Below are 25,266 nucleotides of genomic sequence, written 5' to 3'. Positions count from 1 at the left end.
CAGATAATATATAATGGGAGACACAAGAGCCACATACTGAGTGGTCCTAGCAGTGGCACACCTAGTGCATCTGATGCCTAAATAGGCAAGTCATTTAACATTCCCCACGTCTAGATGACAAAGGTATTTCCAGTGATAATCTCAAAATAAAATGCATGGTAATAACGACCAGAAAAGGAATGCAGTGAATTTTTTTTTTTTTTTTTTTTTTTTTTTTTTTTTTTTTTTTTTGAGACAGGGTCTCATCCTTTTGCTCAGGCTGGAGTGCAGTGGCACAATCTCAGCTCACTGCAGCCTTGGCCTTCTGGGCGTAAGCGATCCTCACATCTCAGCCTCCTGAGTAGCTGGGACTACAGGCGCACACCACCACGCTGGGTTGATTTTTGCATTTTTTGTAAAGATGGAGTTTTCCATGTTGCCCAAGCTGGTCTCGAACTCCTGTGTTCAAGTGATCCACCTGCCTTGGCCTCTCAGAATGCTAGGATTACAGGCGTGAGCCACCATGCCCAGCCCAAATTTTTACTTTATTGAACTGCACACTATATATAATTGTGCCAATAAAAAAAAAAAGCAAATATAAATAAAACTATTAAATGTCTTCCAAAAATATAATGAAGGCAACCACTAAATTGCACTAGTTATGTAATGTTTTCTTTTCTTCATTCATTTTTCGTTTTTAGAAATTGAATTTCAGTTTAAAAGATATTCAAATTCAATAAATTATTTGAAGTATAAAATGTTCACTTATGAAACTAAAATATGATAACTCACAGCTCTCATTCTGTTTCACTGCTTAACATTTTAAACACAAAAACTCCAAGTGGTCACACTTGGAGTTACATATTTAAAGTAACCTAAGCTTTGTTTTTGGTCTTTAACATCACTGTGTTACCATTGCTTATTTCAAACCTACCATTTAAATGTACTGTTAAATAATACTACAGAAATCAAACACTTGTTCATGATGTGAATTTGAACTATGCCAAACCTTTGTGAATTTACTCTCAGAACAAATACTCGTAGCATGTGTAGGACCCAACTATATAACTGGGAGCTGTCATGGACATAAATTTCATGTCGAATACAACATGCATTAAAGGATAAGTCATTAAAATGTTCAAGTTTGAAGTTTACATAGATATTAAAATGTAACAGTGACTGCTGCAATTGTTTAGAACTTAAACCGACAGATTTTTTTTGAGGGAGCAGCCACATGAACAGATATTAGAGCATGATGATAGTAAAAACCAACTAACTAAAATCAGTCTTAAAGTGTTTTTAAATTCTTTGCAGATAATACACCCCTTACTGTCTGTACCCTGGGAGTGGGAGCAGAGGAGTGTGCCCACTGTCCTTGGGATGCCACTGGAAAATGAAAAAAAACAAGAAGACAGAATCAAGGCTGATAAAGAACAAGTTCAGTGTGGTAGAGCGGAACAAAAAAAAAATCAGGGTAATCCTTGGGAGTGACCGAATGAGAAGTCACCCTCAGTTCAAAATGCAATGCATTTAAAATGCAAACAGATTCCTGGAATGCATTAAACATGCTGGGAACAGAGCACAGGTATCAAGAGGTCAGAATTCTGGGTCAAGAGTATTGTGTCTGGTCTGAAGCTTTTCCTCTAAAAAACAACTATGAACTTGGAGAAGTCATAATTGACCAACCAAATAGCCAATTAACTCTAGGGGCAAAGTTAAAAAAACAAAAACAAAACCCTGTTTTTCATCCTGGAAATATTTAGGATGACAAACTATGCAAATCCGATCCCCAAACAGACAGATATCTAACATAGATGGTGACAAGTATAAACAATTAAGGCATTTAGTTTCACTATAAAGACAAATCTGCAAATATAGAGGCAGGAAAAATTTCAGATCAGTTGAGTGGAACATAACCTCTTCTGGTCTTTTTCACAGGCGGACTAGCAGGATTCACCCCTCCAAGCCTTCTATAGAGGCCGCATAGGAAAGTGATGAGAGCAAGGACTTAGAGCCCCACAAACTAGGGATCAATAAACAGGCTACAAACCCTGCAGCAGGTTGCTTAACCTCTCAGCTCCTTAGTTCCCTTATCTGCAAAGCAGGAATAGTAACATTGTTGCAGGAATTCAAGGTAGTAGCATGAGGCTCCAAGCACGGTGCCTAGCAAGGAAAAGCAATCGATAAATGGCCATCATCCTCTTCATTATTAATATCAAACTCAAAACTCCAAATGATACAAAGTGATCTTTCTATACCTGATGAAAATGTCACCAGATACTCCCTATAACGCAGCCCTCAAATGCTGCAAGGACTGCTTAGATGGTTGACTAAACCTCGTAAGCTCCATTTATACAACTGCGCAAATACGTTCAGAGGCTTTGCTAATTATGAGAGATCCCTGTCTTCTGTGGTAGGAATACCACTCATCCCCAGAAGACAAGATCCAGATGGGATAATTTTTAAAAATATATTAAAGAGCCATAGAGGCAACAAAAACTCAAGATTCCAAGACAGTCAGTATACGTAAGCCCTAAACATTTCTGATATGGAGAAGCAACTAATTTTTTTAAGAGTGTTATTGTTATAAATGAACATGACTCCAAATACAGATGAAATGAGAAAAAAAAAAAAAAAAGCCTTTCCCCTGCCATTATTTTTTCATTATGCCCACTAATCCAAGAGAAGAGAGTCTTTTAGTCACCAGGTTTGAAGGATTAGAAGAGACTAATGCTTGGAGACCCTGAAACTGTCTTTCCTTATGGAAGAGGAAGGCAAGCATTTACAAACCATTTAAACCAATATATGACAGATGTACTTACACAAATCTCTTTGGTGGTAACTCAATTTTCCTGAAAGAGGGATTTGTGGTTAAACAATGCTTTTTCTCAAGTGGCCTTATCCTCTAGCTAAACAATGGAAGAATATAAGAACAGTGTCTTTGTGACCATGAGTACAGAACCAGGGATTCCTACCAGAACATGGCCACTCATTAGTCCCTCCTTCTACACAACAGTCTCTTTGAGGCTTTCTTCCCCTAATTTGAATTGGCTCCACATTTTTCTTACATGTTACTAAACGCAGAAGTGCTAAATTAACAAAGAGACTTAGAAACTGGCACAGTACCAACTGATTACACTCCCTGCTTTTCCACACATATATTTACAGCAATAGTAAATCTATGTCCTAAATAACTCTCTGCAAATGGAGCTACAGTTTTTAGTTTTATATTTAAATATCATTTAAACTTTTGAAAGTGTTTCCAAACTTAATTTCTATAACTTCATCAGCAAACTACCCAGTTTTATCTAAAGGGCTGGTATTATTCCCATTTCATAGATGAGGAAACTGGAAATGCAAAACACTCATCTAAATTAAACTAGATTTAAACCCTCCTCAAGTTTAATTTTGAGACTCTAAGTAAGAACAACTGTATTTTAGACAAAACTTGCTAATAAATCCTCAGCTGGCTGGCTTGTAGAGATAATCATTTCTTCTTTTTTGTTTAATTTTTTAAAAATTGTTAACATTAATAATACAGAAGAAAGTTTGGCTTAAACAGAGTATATGATCATTTGCCCTCCACTAGCTTAAACTTCCTTTGGCACTATAAATATCATATCTCTGTCAAACTGGTAGCTAAATGGCATTCTGATGTAAGAAGCATGAAAGATACTTAATAAGGCTGTTTAACTTTCTTAGGGGCTTTTCACATTGTACATGCAACTATTCATATATTGCTTATAGAATCACAGAAGGTGATAGATGAGGAAACTGAGGACTGGAGTACCAGTAGCACTTACGGGATTATGTCCAGGTACCTGTCTGATCCCTTCAAGAGGAAAGCAGAGAAGAATCAAAGGAAGAGAGTTGAGACAAAGAGCAGAAGCCCAGATAAAAAATGTCCACCCCAGGCCTAGCTTACCACCCTCTACTCTATTCTGGTGGTCACAACATTATAGTACTAATGTCCCATACCTGTCATTTTCAAGAATGCTAGCTATTTCCTGTATGTGCGTCTCATTTTAACCATATTCTGGTTTAGACATTCATCTGTGTTAAGAATATAAAAAGCAACACTTACTACAGTATTGACATTTAAAAAGCCACTGATTGATTTGCCAATCCATAGTATTCATTTTTATACAATTTATTATTTCTAAATAAGAAAATGAAAAAGCACAAATGTGAAAAAGCATACCACTAATATGAATAGCAGGAATGCCTCTAATTGCATAAATGTCAACCCCCAACACGTCTTCTTAAAATCTATTTATAGATTTCAGTTTTACATGGGATACACTATAGTTATATGACTTTAAATGTCTAGTGATATAAGGCTCACTATGCTATGTAGTCCTACATTACAAGCAAAGGAAGACTTCTGGTAGAAGAAATCACTTATTTTTCATTATTAGAAATTATCTATTGTATACTTGTACTCAAACTGCAATAATTCTATGTTCAATAAAGAGACTATGGCTGACAATTCACTGATAAAATCAATAAAATATAAAATTTATAGAAATGGTAAAATGTATATAAATTTATAGTTATGGTGTGCATATATGTATACATACACACATTTTTTTACTAGCCAAAAATATAGTGACCCAGATATCCAAAAACAAACATATGAATGTTCTCAACAGCTGCACAAGTTACTGAGCTAATTACAAATGTCTCTTTGTACACATCTGTGTTATTTTTTAATTTAGAAAAAGATGATTTCTAACTTGTTTTATTTCAAGATAGCTCATGCTCATTGTAAAAAAAAGATGTATATATATGTATATATATATATATATATATATATATGTAATAGGAAATGAAAATCCTCCCTAATCTCTCAAGAGGTGACTGAATGAACAATACTTGATGTAAGTTTGGCCTTAGACATGGTACAATTGAAAACCTACTTTGTAAAAATCCTACGTGCTAGGGCCATGAAGATCTTCTTACCAGAAACAGGCATTCGGCTGGACATCAGCCTCCAAAACAGCTGCTCATTCTCTCTTCCCTGTAAGAAGCCTTAGATTTGCATACAAACACTAGCTACAAGCACCAGCTACTCTAAAGAAGGGAAAAAAGGAAAAAGAACTGTGCAAATATATCAGTGGGGAAATCAACCACATATTTGGAATTCTATAGAAAAAAGTTAACAAGAAGAAGAAAACAGGCACCTGGCAGGAAAAAATGTTAAGGAAATTATTGAGACGTGATACACTTCCTGTCAAAACAACACATGAGGTGGTGATTCATTCGATTAGTATTTTCTAAATACTGTGCAATTTTAAATGCTCCATAAGTTCAGTGATATTCAGCTGTGGCAGAGAAGGATTTTATGTTTTTTAATTTTAGGTACTAATCAGTTCAAATCACCCTGTACCCCAAAATAAATAAAAACCAGTATGTACTCACTGTATTCACAACAGTATTCTTTAACGTCACAAAGGCAAGATAATGCACTGTAATTTACTTTCCCTAGTTTAGTTTTGGCTTAAGCTGTGGTCTTCAACGTAACTCAAAGTTGTAGGATACTTGGCCCTGGACTAGAGGCCTCTCCTCAAACAATTGAAACATTAGAATCAATTCGCTATTGACATATCAAGAACAACATCAAGACCTTTATCAAACATTTCCAGGATTCTATAAAATTATTTCAATTCTCAAGTATCTACAGTTATAAAAATATATCCACACATGTATAACTAAGTTTTTCATACAAAGTTAAGATGTAAAGTCGTGGCAAGCATATTGCCACAATAAAACAAATTGGAATATAAAGGAATCATCTTTTCTGTTTGATAATATTTGAGTTTCCCTCCCACCAAATAGCTACAGTAAATATTTATTTATAAGCCCAACTTTGAAAGAGTTTTAAAAAATTATTAGCAGCAAGTAATTATGTATGTTCAAAAAATAATAGTTTTAAAGCAGGTTCTACAGTTTCTGTTTGCATTCTAACATCTGAAAGATAATCACTCCAATTACACAGATTTTAATTAAAACATCAATTTCTTAAATTCACTTGTTTCTATAACATCACTGGAGCAGATGCATATTTACAATATAGATTACATTTAGAACACCACAACAAGAAAGAAGAAAAAAAAACTAAACAATACTTTGATCTCTATTATACCAGGTATAGCTCCCAGAAAACTGCCTTTGCTCAGGCTGCTGAGAGCACGCTGGCCCACTGCTTCTCCATATCACAATGTATTTACTGGCTTTTATGGCAGCTAATTTGTCAGCATTGAGAGCTCCTCAAGAGCTACCTCTAAGCTTCTTATCTCTGGACCTCCAGCATGCAGCATATGTCTGCCTTATAGCAATTTCTAGCTAAACCCAACTCAATAAAGGCTCAAAAAATCAAATAACACTCCCAAAACTCCCTAGAGTAAAAAAGCTTTGGAAAGAACTCCTAAATGATAAGAGGGCTTAGAGGCCCTACACTCAGCAAGTAAAATCCCAAATAGAATAAATCCATTGTCCAAATCACCAATATAATAAAACATCTTTATCTTGAGGCTCTGTGAAAAGTGGAAGGATGTCATGCTTTAAAATACTACCTTTTTATAAGCACAAGTGTGTTTTCTTTCATACCACTAGGTAGGAACTACATAAAATACTAGAGGTTTTACAGATTTGCTATCTCTTTTTGAGGAAAAAAATTGTGAGACTAAACAGAAGGAAAATCCCTAAGTTTCTTGAGAGAAGGAGGAGAGGTAGAGAAAGATGGGAGCAGGGATAGGGGAAGGGAGAGAGGGGATGGAACCATTATAAAAGTTCTTATTTTAGCTAAAAACTGATATTTATCAAAAATGCCATACATTTCAGAGCATATTCTCCACCCAGCCTCACTGGGGTTAGGTACATTAAGTTCAATATGTTAAAATGAAATTAATACCCATTTTCATTCATCCTAAAATTCAATTAAAAATAACTACTCGATTATTACTGGCTGATTCCACCTCACTGCTCATGAAGTATTCTGACAACAATAACATGAGCTGCCATGACAGGGTAATCTCAAAGTATCTGCAATCATTTCTCCCCATAAAGATGCAACACTGAAGTACCATCTTCAAACTCAACTTCCTGAACAATCTAGATGTTGCCAGTCAAGTGTCTGAAAGCACTCTGGGAGCCAAGCATGATGCTCGTAATGTGAGGGAGGCTTAAGACACCATCCTTACCTCCACAGAAACATAGAACTTGAGAGATGGAACACATCGTGGAGATGGTCTGACTCTGGCCCCTTGGGTTTCAGATGAGGTCACCAGAGCCGAGAAAGGTGATATGACCCACCCCCTATATATCAGTGGCAACACAAAGACTTCAACCAAATCTACTTCTGGTCCAACCTTTGCTACATTCAGACTGACAATCTTTTTAAAACCTTCCTCTTGCACACACTCTACTACCCGACTATGATGAATGGTGTGAACCACCAGCAATCACTTCCAACTCACGCTAAAGAGACTGTTTTTCAATGAACTGAACACCAAACATCCCTCTACTTCTAATTTCTTCTGCTGCTGTCCACAAAGGTGCAACACAGCTGATGAAGATAAAGCTTCCTACCATAAATGTGAGAGGGGAAAAAAACTTACTCTTTATTTTTAATATGAAAAATCATCTGATAAACCAATATCCAAATTACTGTTAACATTCATGTCAAGATGTAGTTTCTTTAAACTGTTCTTGGTAAAGTTGAATTTTCTCTAGCTCAGCCCTATCATTGTGAGACAAGCATGCCAAGTGAAAAGTTAATTTGGGACTTTCTGTAGATATGAAGAAGATAACCTAGAGGGTTCATTTTTATTGTAACAACCTAAGTTATCTATAGTTGAAATCTTAAGCACCTTTTTATTAACACTAAAACATTTTTACAAGAAGGCTAAAAATCAAAGGACATAAGACCTTTGTCTCATAATAAACAAATTTCTGTCCAAGTTGGAACTTTTCTAACTAAACATCAAGGAGTCCTTGATACTGTTTTATTGTCAGTGAGCAAGATATCAATATTTCTGGTGATCAAATGGGAGAAGAAACAATATACATGTATTTTACATAACAGTTACATATGTCAGGAAACATAGAACTTAAGAGAACTACTTCTATTTCACTCCCCCTTAAAAATCCATCAGTTAAAACCCTATTAAAGCATTGGCAATGCGTTTTGTGCATTGTTCTTTTTCTCCAAGAATAGGAATGGCCAGCTGAATCCTGCTACATCTCTAGAGGCTGTGATAACTGCTATAAAAGCAACTTCCAGAAATCCATTCCTGAAAAGTTTTTGACAAGTTGCAAAGTTGACAACTCCGTGAAAGACAACACTTACATTAGATGAGCTGATTCTTATACCTAAATGTGGGTTTCTGATAATAAAAAAGGAGACAGGTTATTCCACAGAGTGATAAACCTGGACTTTAATTTCCCTACTACACTACCATATCCAAATTCCACCTCCATCAAGCTTTATAAATAGCCAATGAAATCACTACCTAAAGAAATCATCACAGTTTATAGAAACAACCAAAGTCCTTCTATTTGGAAAAGACATTGATTCTTGGAGATATGAAGAGATTACTTTCAGTGAGCTCAAGACTAAAGCCAGGTCTCCTGATTCCTAGGTGTGTGCTATTTTCCACTCATACATAAATGATTTAAAAAAAAATGGCTTTCTTTCTTTTTTTTTTTTGAGACGGAGTTTCACTATTGTTGCCCAGGCTGGAGTGCAATGACGCGATCTTGGCTCACTTGCAACCTCCGCCCCCTGGGTTCAAGCGATTCTCCTGCCTTAGTCTCCCGAGTAGCTGGGACTATAGGCATGTGCCACCATGCCTGGATAATTTTGTATTTTTAGTAGAGACAGGGTTTCTCCATGTTGGTCAGACTGGTCTCAAACTCTCCACCTCAGGTGATCCACCTGCCTCGGTCTCCCAAATTGCTGGGATTACAAGCGTGAGCCACTGCACCTGGCCCATGAATGGCTTTCTTTTTACCCTCTTCCCTGGCCCTTTGCAAGAACAACATGAGGGAGTCATGCTCTTTAGAATTGTATCAGACAGTCTAAAGGCCCAAATAACCTGAGGTTTTCTAAAAATCTAAGGATACTAAAATTTTTATTTCAACTATTTTTAAAACCAGAATGTCAAGAAAGGAATAGGTTGGCTTGGGGCTGGTGATAGAGCATAGAAGACTGATAAAGAAATGAGAATTCCTCCATGTCTATTTGTATTTTGTCTCCTTTTAGAAGGGAATGATTTTTCAATTAAAAAGGAGAGAAAGAACATCTCTAAGTGAGAAAGTCCATTGTAAGAGAGCATCAAGCTGGTCTGAATCAGCTCCAGGCTGCTGGACATGCCAGGATAGTAAAGAATCTGATGAGATTTCCTAACCATAATCCATCAGGAACTGTGGACAATGACAGAGGGATTTGATACAGGAGACAAGCACATGTCATTCCAACTTTCAAAACGGCAGATTCTACAAATTATAGACAGAAGGCATTTCATGTTGATCCTAGATTAAGATTCTAGAGCAGATTATTAAAAGTGTGGTGTATGAGGACCTCGAAGAAAAAGCAGTGGCATTTTGGAGCCTGTGTGTGCTCCCAAAGAATAGGTCACTTGAGAATAACCCCATTTTATTATGCAGTGATAATTTACTAGACTGGCAGACAAAGAGATATAATAGAGACAGTATATATCTTTATGAGGAGATGGGGGATTAAGAACCAGATGCTGATACAAATAAGTAGTAATTAGTTGAACAAGTCTACTTGAAATTGATAAACATCAACCTGAACTGAAGTTTGCATAGACACATCAAATTGCTCTGCCCTAGATTTCAGCCTAAATAACACTTTCATTATTTCCTCAGGCATTGAATAAATGTTTATCAAACCTATGGATACCTTGAGACTAAAAGGTGTAGTGAATATGAAAAATGTATAAACACTCTAAAAGACTAGGAAAAAATGGTCAAATACAGGAAAATAAATTCAAGAAAGATAAATATTAAGATTATTCATAAGACTAAAAGCCCAATTGCAGAATTCCAAGAATGAGGACATATGGCTCCGTAGCAACATATGTAAAAAGAAACTAGTTTTGAGATGACTATGAACATGGAAACTCAATAGTACAGTTAAGAAATACTTTTAGGCCAGGCACGGTAGCTCATGCCTGTAACCCCAGCACTTTGGGAGGCCAACGGGGGTAGATCACCTGAGGTCAGGAGTTCGAGACCAGCCTGGCCAACATGATGAAACTCCGTCTCTACTAAAAATATAAAAATTAGCTGGGCATGGTGGCACGCACCCCTAATCCCAGCTATTTAGGAGGCTGAGACAGGGGAAGTACTTGAACCCAGGAGGCAGAGGTTGCAGTGAGCTGAGATCACACCACTTCACTCCAGCCTGGGTGATGGAATGAGACTCCATCTCAAAAAAAAAAAAAAAAAAATTAAAGGTATTGTTTATTGAGGAGTTATTCTCTTAGGTTCTGTGCTAAACACTTTATATAGACCATCTTATTGAGTCCTTTTTACAATCTTATGACAGACAAAAATTGAGGCTAAAAGTTTAGGTGACTTGGCCAAGACAAGCTAGAAGCAGCAGGCCATGAGTCTCCCCAAGTCTCTCTGGCCTGCAGCTGCTAATCTTAACCATGAGGTGTCACTTCTTCCCTAGAAGAAAGGGGGACAGATCTGTGCTCTACACCAGAGGTCCCCAACCCCTGGGACCAATGACCAGTACAGGTCCATGGCCTGTTAGGAACCAGGTCACACAGCAGGAGTTGAGCAGTATGCAAGGGAGTGAAGCTTCATCTGTATTTACACCCACTCCCCATCGTTCGCATTACCTCCTGAGCTCCACCTCCCGTCTGAGCAGTGGCAACATTAGACTCTCACAGGAACGCGAACACTACTGTGAACTGTGCATGCAAGGGGTCTAGGTTGGGGACTTCTTATGAGACTCTAATGCCTGATGATTTGTCACCATCTCCCACCAGCCCCAGATAGGACCATCTAGTTGCAGGAAAACAAACTCAGGGCTCCCACTGATTCTACATTATGGTGAGTTGTATTATTACTTCATTATATAAAATGTACAATAAACATAATGCACTTGAATCATCCTGAAACCATCCCCCTCACCCAAGTCCATTGAAAAACTGTCTTCTACAACACCAATCCCTGGTGTCAAAAAGGTTGGGGACTGCTGCTCTACACTGTCAGATAGCATCTGGAAGGACTATACTTTAAAAAGAAAATAGTGAATTGGAATATGTCCAATATTCAGGTTTGTGAAAGGATTCAAAATCATGTCACTTAACAAGGGCTGAAGAAACAGATTTTTATTTTCCAACCTCAATAAAAGAAGACTTGAAGGTGGGATATATAATTAATTTTTTTTAAATGTTAGAGGCTGTCATATAAGAGAAATTGTTCAGAATGGCCTCCACATAGCAGAACTATGACAAACTTAGGATAAGGGATAATCGTTTTTAAAAGCCTAAGCTTTCCAAATAGATGGATTATCTTCATGGTCATGAGGTCCTCATCACTGAAGGTATTCAAGGACAGACTGGTCAACCATTTGGAGATAGGCCATGCAGGGGAATTGTGCACCTTCTGGAGATTAGAGAAAAACTTTTAGGTTTCTTTCAATCCAAAGACTCAGATTTTAATCAAGAATTTCATTCATTTCCCCATGCAGGTCGATACAATTTCCTCAGAGAGGTCCATCAGGTCTCCCATTTACATGTGGGAAGGACTAACTGTCTAACTCCTGAGCAAACTTTGCCCTCCTCCCCCTGCACCCCAGTGTTTCCCAACACAATCCACATCGGATACCCAGGAAAACACCACCACTAGTCCTTGCAGTGGTGCTGTAAACAAGAAGGACTTGAGATGACAGTTAGCAAAATAACTAAATAACCGACCAACATGTGTATATTCTACTTTGAGCACCCTACAAAGTAGCCTAAATCAGGGTCCCTGTCATTAATGGGCTACAGTCACGATGTAAAGTTGAGACATATATAGGAACACAAAATGAACCCAGGGGCAGATGGTAAGTAAAAAATGAGAGGGTGATAGGAGTTCAAAAGGGAAAGCAGCACAGTTGCTACTAAGTTAGTTGAAGGTTACAGAGAGAAAGTGGTTTAAGCTGGGCTTTGAGGACTGCAATACTTGTTGGCAAGGGAGGAAAAGGGGCCCACTAGGAAAAAGTCAAAGAAGTTAGAAACACACAACATGTTCCATAGGCAGTACTAGTCCTGGCTAATAGAACTGGAGAGTTCACAAGGGAGAAACAGCAGGAGGCAGTTGATACACCACCAACAGCATAACAGTAACACCATGAGAAATAGCAGGTGTTACCCTTTCTCTAGGCACTGTGCAATGTAGGAAGCTAGAAACACCTAAAGATTAGGAAAGTAGCTATCAAACCCAGCTGTACATTAGAATTACCTCTTTAGAAAATGATGCCAGGTCCACTTGAGAGATTCTGAACCCAGGTGGTTCCAGTGAACAACAAGGCTTGAAATCCTGGGTTAGAGGCTCAAAGAACCCATAGTCAGTAGTCTCATTAATCACTGAACATCCTCTACCTTTCAGAACTCTAACACCTGATCATACAGCAAACCAGGAGGCTGGTGAAGCAAGAAAAGGAGAAGCACTGTTGAAAAAGAACCAGTGACAACGTACAGACAGTAAATCAGGGTCTTAGTGGGAAAAGACAAAAATATAAGCCTCTGAGGGACTTTGTCTGAACCATCCAGCCCAATGAAACCTCTTGCTTTTCACCATACTTAGAAGTCCTTCATGAGACTTCTTTGCCTGATAATTATTTTTATCATAAAATTAAACAGTCAGCCCACTTGTCTTTCCTCTTTCCAGAGCTATACCACCCCTCTTCTACATGAGGGGTTCTGCAGAAGAAAAGGACTAGGGCAGCCATATGGCCCACACAAGGGATCTGGACTTGCATGTCTGAAATCTCTTTGGACTAAGTCCAGGAAGATAACTCCAAGTCATTTAAACCTGATGACTGTCTGGTAGTCAAGGAGAGATAAGGTAATAAGAGTAACAGCTCATCATCTATTCAAATGCCTATTGCAGGCACAATGCTAACCTTTTAGACAGTACATTTCTAGTAGTGTTGACCAAGACAAGTAAAGCAAATTGACAAATACATCACATTCACATTCAACTCATCACGACTGAGTAGAATGTTAAAAAATGGGTTGCTCTTAGAGACCATCCAGTCTAATCCTTTCCATTTTACTGGATAAGGAAACTGGGACCAGATAGGGTTCCAGTAGGAATACTCACCCAAGGTCACAAAACTGGAAAGCCAGAGGACTCCATCCCTTCCTCCAACTCCCAGCCTAGGGCAATTTCTCCTGGGGTCACACTGACATCTCACTGCCTTCTGAAAGCTGAAAAACCTGCTACCCTTTTATCCTTTTTAAATGGTTATTTTCCATTTGCTGTAACTACAACTTACTCTCTGTCAGGCACTACCAGGAGGGTTCTCTGTAAATTAAATCACGGAGTCCTTACAACAGTTGAAGCAGGTTACTATTATTATCCGCATTTTACAAATGGAAAAACCTGAGGTAGAGAGAGGTCACATAGCCAGGGCAAAGCTGGGGCTATTTAACCCAGACAGTCTGGCTCCAAAGTCCACATTCTAAACCACTTCATGAGAGTTTATGAAATATAATTTCTTGAATTACAAAATGATGGAAGAAAAGGAGTAAGCCTTAAACACAAAGGGCATGGTCACTAATGTTTGATAATGAATTGAAGAGCTAAACCATAAATGTCATTAATATATGCAATATACACTTCACCTATTTATTAAGGGAATGTCTATACATATATTTGAAGCATATTAACATTTCAAGTGTATATTTTTTAAAGGCACAATGATCATGTGCACAGCAGTCACACAAAGCTTGCCACTAGAAATAGGGAGAATGCTATTTGCCTGCTGGCTTTGGAAAGGTCTCTTCTGAATAGGCCACTATGGAGAGCAAAGCCACCACTGCTGATTTCTGCCTGTTGGTCCTCACTCATAGACACATTTTCATCTGCTCTTAAGAGAACATCACTTGTATGTTAACTTTCTACAGAAATCGAACCTCGAGCTATTTATAATTGAGGCAAAGATTAAACTAAAACAAGAGAAAACACCTCTGAAAATTAAAATACGTTTTTATACAAGTGTTCAAAACCAGTATCACTGGAACAAATGCCCACTATTCAATTATATACTTTTTTACTTTCTCTCATTAAAAAATGATGTCAGATCTCATTATCTTGGTTATCCAGAAGAAGAAGTCCAGGAGCAATAATGTTACAAATAAGCAAATTACTATTGTGCCTGAGATCAAATTTCAAGGGAAAAATGGAAGTCAATTAAGAAGATGCACTATCGCATTAAAAAAATAAGTTACATGACTTATTTTGCCAGTCAAATGTCTTTAATTTTTTTTTTTTTTGAGACAGGATCTTGCTCTGTCACCTAGACTGGAAATGTGGTGGCACCATCTCAGCTCACTGCAGCCTCGACTTCCCCAACTCAAGCTATCCTCCCCCCTCTGCCTCTCAAGTAGCTCGGACTATAGGCACACACCACACACCACCATGCCTGGCTAGTTTTTGTATTTTTTCTGTAGAGACAGGGTTTTGCCATGTTGCCCAGGCTGGTCTTGAACTCCTGGGCTCAAGCAATCCTCCCACCTCAGCCTCCCAAAGTGTTGGGGTTATGGGTGTGAGCCACCACCCCCACCCTGGCCAGCCAAATGTCTTAATGTGGCGTGTGCAAAAGTCTACTCTGAAAATGCAACAGACCCTAAAAACTCTAAAGCCAGAAAAGTGTCACCTTCAACATGGAATCCAAAGATCAGAGAATCAAAGCAAAGAGCAGTGCTGGGCACATAGTAAGACTTCAACAAATATTAGTTGAATGAATGTAAATGAAGAACATGTTCATAGAAAGAAAGCCCCATAACAGAGATTGTCAAAATGGCAAAACAGTAGAGTGACACAGCTTTGGGCTTCCGAGAACTTCCAATACCATGATAATAACAAAAGAACTAAGGGTCACAGAGACTGGACAAAATAACAGAGTATCATCCAATCAGAGCAAAATGCTCTGCGATACAGGACCTGACCCACACTTCTTAAGCAAGAAAAATATCTCAAAGCCCAGCTTTGCCTAAGTAGAGATGTGGACTCAAGTCTGACAGGGTGGCATATTTACACCACAACTTTAGCATGGCAGAATTCCCTGAATTTGGTGCACTTCAAATGTAACACTGTTTTTATATCCTCAGTAGGTGTTTCCCAGGTTGACCCACCTCTTCATAACAAATCTTATTTAAGGTTATGGGTGGGGGCCAGCGGGGGGATCCCAGAGCTACTCTGCCTCACTAAAAGCAACATAAATACAAATGCAATTACACAAAACCTACACAAACCAGATCTGTCATATCTGATTAGTAAATAAAAGCATAATAAAATTACAGTCAGCCTAGGTAATTTAGGCTCTGTTCAGTACCATCCTAGCCATGCCCAAGTGGTGAGGCTTTTCCAACATTTATATCATGAATCTTTTTTTCTTGGAATTCAGCCCTTGGTCATAAACTGGCAGGACTTGTTGGAGCTTGGGTACCAATATAGTGGTGTACAGAATGTTTAATATAAAAGTAATAGTATATGCTGCAATTTGTTTTAATACCTACTTAGAACACATAGTCTGTTCTCATGGGGCATACTAAAGGAGGTCATGTATCAGAGCTCACCTGAAATTCCTGCCCAATTTAAGTCTTAGCCACAAGCGTAGTTTCTTATAAGAACACAATAAGAAAACATTCCAAACTCTTCTGCAGTACTCACGCAATTAAAAAAAAAAAAAAGTATGAAACCCACCCAAGTGAGGCTTCTGAGACATTTCATAGAAACTTAGTTATTAACTACTATTTTTCTTCCTTACCTTTAAGTGTTTATAAACTGCTTAAAGGACAGTTGGGTACTTCAGAGGAAAGTCTAATGACACACCTGCTACACAACCTGTTCTTAGTTGGCCAGACTGTGTGGTTTTGATAAGGAAAAAAAAAGTCAAAAGCAGGACAAACACTGATTCTCTGTTCTCCATTCTCCCATTACCCAAGACATTCATGTGAGTCACACACTCTATAGCTAGCTCTGTGCCTCAGTTTCCCTAACCATTAGCTATAACATCTGATGCAAGCCAAATTCCTATTTGATCAAAGTTAATCAGCACAATAATCACATATAAAGTCCACATCAGAACATTACATTGAAATACTATGTTGTATTAAAAATTCCAAAGGGGTTTGTCGTATTCATATCTTTTCTCCAAATACTCCAAAGGGGTTATTTTGGCTATTAATCAAGATTAGGCAAATACCCATGTGCTTTAAGAATGTGTAACTAAAAACCCAGAACAGATCTAGAGAAACCTTCCCAGGTTTCCCAGAAGTAATCACTATGCTTGGATTGTCACGTACAAAGTAGATGCCACAGAACCTAACAAGGGCAGGTCCTTGATTTGTTTTTGCAGTGAAAACAGGATTTCACTTACACCTGACAGCTTCAGGGCCTAGGAACACAAGATAACAACGCTTCAGAAAGCCAGGGGCCCCATGGAACCCCAAATGATCAGTTCTTTATAAACGAAAATTAAAGATCTTACTTTCTTTGGTATTCTGCCCAATTGGTGTGGTCCGTGGTGAACCTCTATAACTCCTGGTGTGCAGAGATTTGTGGCTACCCAGGCAGGGGTCAAGGCGGGAGAAGCTGCGCAAACACAGATGTTGCCACTGTTCCTCGGCCCACCCAGCCAACCAATGCCAGGACACTGTGGGCCTCTAGAGATGGATTCTTTCTTAGAAATCTAACTGGTCTCTGGGAAACCAAAGCTGGGTTTCCAGAGCCGCCTGAGCACCCAGTTTCCATACAGCCCTCGACCCAAATGGTGCTTTCTTGGCCAAACACCAGCCTGTCATTCGGAAAACTTAAGCACGGGAAGGCTGGGGCACCACCACATACACCCCGGGTATTTAAGGGGAAACAAATCCATAAAATAAGCGTAAGGAGTCCCACATAATTCTGACCGCCTTTCCCAACCAAGGTAACCATAAATGCCTTTTGAAACACAGCAAATGCTTCCACAAGAGTAAGTGGTAGTGCGTGTGTCCTGAGCTTGCGCTCCGTCTGCATTCTGCTGTCCCGGCCCTGCCAAGCACCCTCAGCCCCGGAGCTGAAGCATGGATGGGAAGGGCGGACACCAACTCTCGACGTTCTCCCTTCTCCACCGCAGGAGTGCTGTTTATTTCCCTAGCTCCCGAAGGACACTGGCTGGGCTTTCACCCGCTCAGCCCCCGGCTCTCAGTGCGCCCGAGCGACCCCGCGGCTCCGCAGCTGCCGCCGCCGCACGAGACTGCGCCGCCCTCTCCACTTGTTGCCGCTCCCCAGGGAGCGGGAGGCGGCGCCCAGCCCTCGCGCCGCAGGGCCTGCAGCGGCTCCCCCGTCACCTCTGCTGACCCTCGCATCCCTGGGGACCCTGGAGAAAGTGTCCCTGCGGATGCGAACTCAGGTGGACAAACTTTTCCGCCCAGAGCTGCAGGGAAACGCAGACGATGGAGTCCCAAAGAGCATTTACCTGGAGCGATGGCCCCGCAGCCTCCAGAGCCCAGGCGAGGCGCTACCCCCGCGCCCTGCCTGAGGGCGCCTCGGAACGCGCCCCCAGCCAGCCGCCGCCCGGAGTCCGGAAGGCTCTCCCCGGCGATGCTAGCGCCGGGCGGCGGCAGGGCTGAAGCCAAGGTTTAGGGGGTGGAGCCGCGGCCGCGCGCCCGGGCCGGGCTGGCTGCGCCCGCAGCGGGTGCCGCCCCCGCTCCCCCCGCGCCTCCCCGCTGCCACTGGATCCCCGCCTGCCCACCTCCCGGCCCAGCTCGCGGCGGCCGCATCGCATGGCGAGGCCCGCCCGCCAGCCGCGCCCAACACCGGCTCCAGGAGGAAACCTGAAGCTGCCCCTACCGCGCTGTCTCCGCCAGCCCCCTCCCGCTGCGGGGCGGCGGCCAGTGGCCTGCGGAGCTCGGAGGCGCGGAGGCTGGCGCGGACCTGCCGGGCCACAGGAGGGCCGGTTGCGCCCCGGGCGTCCTCATGCCTTGGCGCCTCCCGAGGAAGGTGGGCTGCCCGCTCGCGAAAGGAGTTGTGCCACGCCCGAGGGAGGCTCAGGCTGTTCCCAGCCAAAAGCCACCACACCCGTGACATAATACGGCCCAGGTCTATTACAATAGGAAATAATATTTTTAAAAACAGCATTTGCCCACTTATTTGAAGCTCATGTTCCCTGGCCGAGAGCTTTGCAAGCTGCGATTCCCTTCACGTTCATGCACGCAAGTGGCTGCCAAGTCTTAATTCAAAAACGTATGAAAACCATAACCACTTTTACAATGAACAGCAATGTGAAGGGGACTGCCTTATCCTCCAAAGCGGTTTTCCTCTTAGATGTGATGACAACCCCAAGAGCAGAAGCCAAGCCTCTTCATCAGCCAGGATCTCGTCATACAGACTTAAGACCATTATTGCAGCTTTAAAGGTAAAATTGCCGATCTGAGTCTGCTGTGGCAGTAAGTGTTATAGTTAAGACTATTTGTAAGGAAATTAGTATTGAAATATAAAGTTTCTAATAAAATTTATAAAATCACCTTGAGTCTCTGCTTTGTTTTTCCTTTGAAGACTGGCTACCCACAGAACCATAACAAAGGTGTGGCCTGAGGAAGCTGGCCACCAAGATACCAAGCCAGAATGGAGCCCAGCTCCCAGGCTGCCACCACCACTTCTCCTGCGCCTGGGCCTTTTCTGTCTCCCTTCCAGCCGCCACCTTCCCCAGCCCACCTTGCTGATACGAATGCTGAGAAAGGCTGAGATTAGCAAGAGAAGACCATCGTGTGTCTGAATGCCTTAGCCCTGTTCCAAGGCAAAGGCTGCAATTCCGCCTTGGGAAAGGGGCCCCAACACTGGCATTGCACTCCTGACCTGGGCTGTCATCCCAGCTGATTCCGCCCTCAGCCCCACAGAGCTGTGAACTCAAGGCCTGGCCTCAGGCGCTGCCACAAAAAAAAAAAAAAAAAATCCTGCCCAGTGTCAAGGTACACAAAATAAAAATAAAAGCAATAATATTCTTTTCAAAAATAGAAAAAATTTTGAGCAGGGCGTGGTGGCTCACGCCGGTAATCCCAGCACGTTGGGAGGCTGAAGTGGGTAGATCACCTGAGGTCAGGAGCTCGAGACCAGCCTGGCCAACATGGTGAAACCCCGTCTCCACAAAAACACAAAATTTAGCTGGGTGTGTTGGTGCGTGCCTGTAATCCCAGCTACTCGAGAGGCTGAGGCAGGAGAATCGCTTGAACTGAAGATTAACTGAATCAACATGCCAGACAAAAATGGTTTCCAAACTCTGGTGAGTAAACATGGTGATGTGTTAGAAGCCTTTGTTGTTATTGTCCTTTTTCATATCACTAGAACTGAAGCCCTATTTTTCTTTTTAATTCTGGCAGGTATGTATGTTTTTTAAAAAAACAAGAAAATGTGGAAAGACGAACAAATATTATAAGAAGTTACCCCCAAGCCCCTTCCCCACTAAAAAGAAACAAACCAGCAAAACTAGTAATTGTGAAACTCTCACCACCCAAGGACATACAATGCTAGCTGTAGTTTTCTTGCCTGCTCTCAAGCCCTGAGCTTGATCAATATTTAAATACGTACTTGGCTTTCAACTTCTCTAGGTTCAAATATTAAGCAAAGTGTTTGCTCCAGCAACCTTAAAAGAAGCCGTGACTATCTGAGGCAGGAAGCTATCAGTTGTGTAAATAACCCTTTGCATCTGATTGATTTCACTGCTCCAGATATAGGTCACTCAGGACATTGCTGGCCCTAAGCTTGGCTGGGACAGCATTTGTTTTGAATTCAAAGACTATATATTCTCTACAGACAAGGGACATTCAGCCAGCAAGAAACCAGGCTGGTCATTCAGTTAGGGAAATTCTAACTGCCTAGTGAGTATTATGCCAATGTCTTAGCTCAGCTCTGTCTTTTCTAGAGATTCAATCCCCATTCATCCTTACATACTTCACTCCAGATAGACCTCCTCCATAAATCCTTACATTGTCCTGGTTTCTGCTACCCTCTGAACTCTGGAAAAGCATAATGGCCTTACTACACAGTGTAGCACCTGATTATATTAACTGTCACGTGTTGGACAACTATAGGCTCTTCTCTTCAACTTGAAATTCAAGGACAAAACTTGTTCCTTACCTCTGTAATCTTCACAGTCCCAACACAGGGCATTTCTGGAGTATTTAGTATTTGTTTTTTAATTGAACTATCACATCCATTATGCAAGAAGAAAAATGTCACCATTTTCAAACTTTTCTTTAATGAATTATAACCACTGCTAATTATATTATCTATTTAATTATTTCCTGGCCTTCATTATATTTCCTTTGTCAATAATTCTCAAAAATTGAATAGTTGTAAATCTGATGTTTAGCCACGTGAGTTAGAAAATTACTAGTGTTTCTTAAGTGAAAGCACGGCTAGAAAACGGTAGATTTAATAGGAGGTGAACAAACTCTGGAATAGAAATAGGATGATCTTGGGAAGATACAACCTTTCTAAGCCTCCATTTCCTCATCTGTATAATTGGCATAAGAATAGCATATACTATCATTGTGAGGATTACGTGACTAAAAGTGATAACAGGACACATAATAAGGATGCAGAAAATGGTGGCAGTTAATCTTTTAGTGTATGGTTATATTAGGAGAACACTTCAGAGCTTTGAGATAATTAATAGAGCATGGCAGACCCCAAGACAAGAAACTATTTCTGGATTATAAACTTGGCTGTTCAGTCTAAGAAGGTCGGAGAACACAGAGAAAAGAGGTCAACATTATTAAAACCAGGGGACAGATCTCGTGGGGAAATCCGCACAGTAGTTCTCATTCTGGCTACACATTAGCATCACCTGGGAAGCTTTAAAACAATCTTGATTCCCAGAACGCCAACCTGATCAATCATTCGGAATCTCCAGAAAATGGGGCCCGTGTATTGGTCGTTTTTGAAAGCTCTTCAGGTGATTCCAATGTTCAACCAAAGTTGGGAGCCACTGGACTAAAGGAACTGAATGTATTGACACTGGAGGAGGGTGAGGATCGCCCTCAATTATATGTGGTTAAGGGGAATCAGCTCTTCCATTTCCAATGTTAAACCATCAGGTTTAAATTGCAGGTGAGCAGGGCTTCTGTGTAATCTGCATATGAGTCACTTGGGGAATCTTGTTAAAATACAAATTCTGACTTAGTATCAGATGGAGTCTGATATTCTTCATTTCTGACAAGTTTGAGTTGGGGCTGAGGCTACTGGTCTGTGGACCATACTCTGAGGAGTGAAATAATAGATTTAGAGAGAAATATTCAGATTTGTTACAGGAGAAGTCTTAACATCTCTGAATATTTTTAATCAACTGATATTTATTGAGCACCAACTATGCAAAAAATTAATATTTTGCAATCTTTGAAGAAAATAATAGGTTGTTTTTAGCCAGTTTTCAGTATGAGGTCTTCCCTAAAGGGGCAACTTACCTATCAGGTATAGCAAGCTCAGTGCCTAGGGTCTATAATACTTATAGGGACCAAAAAATATTTTAATTTCTTTTAAAATCAGAAGAGAAAAATGAACTTTTAGGTCAAAGAAAATGTTTTAGCATATAATATTAATATATTTGTATCTATAACAATGCAATAGTGAAATATAATTTTTCTTTTTATCTACATTTTTATTTTTCTGGAGGAAGGGGCGTATGAAGGCAAAAGTGCCCAAAGCCTACAAAAGTCATAATGCAGCTATGTTCTCGAAGTCCATATTAGTCTCAGGTATTTTTAGGAAAGCACGTGGAACTCATCGTGGCTAATATTTTCACGTTGATATTTACATGAGCAAAAGGAAGATATTGGGGAAATTATAAATATGCCTTTTGAGTGGAGCCGGCCCAATAATTATGGAGAGTTCAACACTCTCCACGTGTGCAATTTGGAAACACTGGGGATGCTCCATTGACAAAACATTGTTTCTTTTCAGCTGATTCCTTAGGGTCTAAAATTCTATCACTAGAGATTTATTCCACCTCCAGAGCCAGTCTCTAGAGAGTCACATTATTGAGACCCTTCCTTTGCATATTGACCTTTTTTTTTTTTTTTTTTTTTGAGACAGGGTCTCACTCTGTCACTCAGGCTGGAATAAAGTGGTGCAACTGCACCTCACTGCAGCCTCAACTCCCAGGCCCAAATAATCCTCCCACCTCAGCCTCCCAAGTACCTGGGACCACAGGCCTGTGCCACATACCTGGCTATTTATTTATTTTTGTTGAGATGGGGTCTCCCTATATTGCCCAGGTTGGTCTCAAACTCCTGGCGTCAAGCAATCCTCAGTCCTCCCGCTTCTGCTTCCACCTCCCAAAGTGCTGGGATTACAGGCGTGAGCACTGTGCCTGGCCTGACCTTCTTTTAGGTGCAATTTTTTACCCTCTAGAGCCAGGACCATACCTCAAGAACTTCTCAGGGGATTCACTCTGAAAAGAGGAAAATATAATAAAGAGATTCCATTTTATAGGAAACACCAATTCTATTCAGTTCCTAAATACTGAGATGTGGCCATTTGTAGCTAAAGGACATTACCATTGTCACTGTTCGATGCAGTAACCCCAACAAAAACTACTGACTGTTTTACTATCCACTATGATAACTATTAGCCTCATATGGCATTTAAATTTATTAAAATTAAGTAAAATGAAAAATTCATTTCCTATTGCAGTAGCCACATAATGAGTGCTCAATAGCCACATGTTCCCATTGGACAGCACAGATCAAGAATATTTCCATCATCAGAGAAAGTTCTGTTGCACAGTCCTGTTTCAAAGGGCTTTGGGTAGAGAGGGAACCACCCTTCCTGGACATCCTGAAACACAAGGGTAGTTTGGGAAGTATTTAGACTCTAGCCCAGATACATTTTTTTTTTCCACCTGTCAACCGATCCACAACTACATAGACAGTTACTCTGCTCCTTTCTAAACCTTCCAAACCAAAATTTCTAGGAAATCAGCTTTTGGCTTATATCTCCTGGCCTTCAAGAGAGCCAGATCTTTTTGACTTGTGAAGGGCCAGTAACTGCAGAGGTTTTTCTTAGGATCTATAACAGTCTTCATCTCAGAAAGTGATTATTTAGATCACTGCTTTTTCTTGCCAAAATGGCTCCAGGTATCCTCAAGTTGTAGCCAACTTCTTAAATTTTAAAACAACTTAAAGGCCCCTTTTTGATCTCCAGGGCATAACTGTGCAAGGCAGGCCAGCTGGGTAATGTCCCAAATGCATGGTTTGTCTATAAATCTTCCATTAGTCAGCAGTTTTGTTTCCAGGCGCACCACCAGAGTGCTCAGGTGTGGGGAACAATTCAAAATCTAGGATTTCTCCAGTCCTCTTAACACCTGCTGAACACTGACATAAAACACGTTAAATCTCGGCCCAGAGCAAGTTTTCATAGTTATATAATAAAAACCCTTAAAAAACAGTTGATAATTGAGACACTAACACCATTTTAATTAGGGTGCTGCAACTAGTCACTGATAATACATGTGGGAAGTAATGGGTGTGCAACTGTCACATGGGCTGTAATTAAATTTAAGACTTCTGGTGACATGACAGATGGTGAGAATGAAGCTCTCATGTTCTGAACATGATGTCATCTGGAAGCTGCAAAATGCACGTATAGCTTTGGACAGCTATTACTCATTAAAGAGGATCAAGATCCTGTTTTTTTATTTACAAAGGGCAGGCAGAGGAAGGGAAAAGACAGGAAAATCTGTAAATAAAATTGGTATGAATCAGTTTCCCACCCCTCAAAAAGACTATATACAAATATTTTAACTAAGTCTTTTCAAAATTCATTCAGATATATTTGATTGCTCATAACATATAACCCAAGAACTAAGTTTGGAACCTTCAGAGAAATACAAATCAAAACCACAAGGCAATATCATCTCATCTCAGTTAAAATGGCTTGTATCAAAAAGACAGGCAATAGCAGATGCAGCTGAGGGTGTGGAGAAAGGAGAATCCTCATACACTATTGGTGGAAATGTAAATTTGTATATCCACCACTATGGAGAACAGTATGGAGGTTCCTCAAAAAACTAAAAATAGAACTTTCACATGATCCTGTAATCCTGTTGCTGGGTATATACACAAAAGAAAGAAAATCGATATATCAAAGAGATATCTGCATTCCCATGTTTACTGCAGCACCATTAATAGCCAAAATATGGAACTGGAACTGTTTCAGAATAACCCAGGGAATTTTAAAAACCACAGATGCCTGGATACTCCCTCAAAGATGGACAGTAGTCATATTGCCTAGTTGGGAGTCCAAAATTAAGCTATAGAATTAAATGACAGAAAAAAGAAAGCAGAGATAATGCAGGGGGAAAAAAGAGAACTTTGCAGAAGTTTTCATTAATATACTCCGGAGGTATACAAGAAAATAATATATTTATGAAACAAGCACAAGGCACTATGAAAAGGGAACAATCAGAGGTCAATAAAATGTACTGAGAAATTAAAAATATGAGAAAGTAAACTTTAAACATTCAACAGAAGGTTAAAGATAAAGTTGAGGAAATATCCCAGAAAGTTTTTTAAAATACAAATGCGCAGAAAATATGAAATCACAAATGAAAGTGTTCAAGTTTAATCTCACATAGCCAACAATCCACTAAAAAGAATTCCCGGAGAAGAGAGAGAAGGGAGTGAAATAAATTATTAAAGATATAATATTATCGAGCTCAGAATTCAGGAGAACATAGGTCTGCTTCTAATAATTTATCCTAAAGATGTATGTAAGGGCATGAGGATACATATACAACTATGCTCAATGCAATATTTTTGTAACAGCAAAAATTGAAAACAACCTAATTGTTTACATGGTTATTTGGTTAGATAAATTATGGAACATCTATACTATGTGTTGTTTAAAAATTATAGTGTGGCTCCGAGTATACCTATGTAACAAACCCGCATGTTGTGCACATGTACCCCCGAACTTAAAGTATAATTTAAAAAAATTATAGTGTGACTCTAGATGTACTAACATGGAAAGATATCCAGGATAGGCTACTGA

General features: G+C 40.0%; 1 protein-coding gene across 4 annotated transcripts in view; it reads right to left on the bottom strand.

Annotated features, from left to right (window-relative positions):
- ARHGEF28 (Rho guanine nucleotide exchange factor 28) overlaps nt 1-17,854 on the bottom strand; it is a 312,580-nt gene extending 294,726 nt beyond the window's left edge. Inside the window, exon 1 of one of the 4 annotated variants that reach the window (XM_054486932.2) lies at nt 17,696-17,854. Coding sequence is in view for 2 of the 4 variants with exons in the window: in XM_063664896.1 (XP_063520966.1) it covers nt 4,942-4,966 (25 nt within the window). In the remaining 2 variants the exon portion in view is untranslated. Of the gene's footprint in view, nt 1-4,941; nt 5,078-17,695 lie in introns of those variants that run through there. The other 3 variants (XM_054486933.2, XM_063664896.1, XM_063664897.1) reach the window with 3 other exon arrangements.
- Nucleotides 17,855-25,266: the final 7,412 nt, after the last annotated feature.

The sequence above is a fragment of the Pongo pygmaeus genome, chromosome 4, assembly GCF_028885625.2.
Source record: "Pongo pygmaeus isolate AG05252 chromosome 4, NHGRI_mPonPyg2-v2.0_pri, whole genome shotgun sequence".
Taxonomy (NCBI): Eukaryota; Metazoa; Chordata; class Mammalia; order Primates; family Hominidae; genus Pongo; species Pongo pygmaeus.
This window is presented reverse-complemented; position numbering and strand designations above follow the sequence as displayed.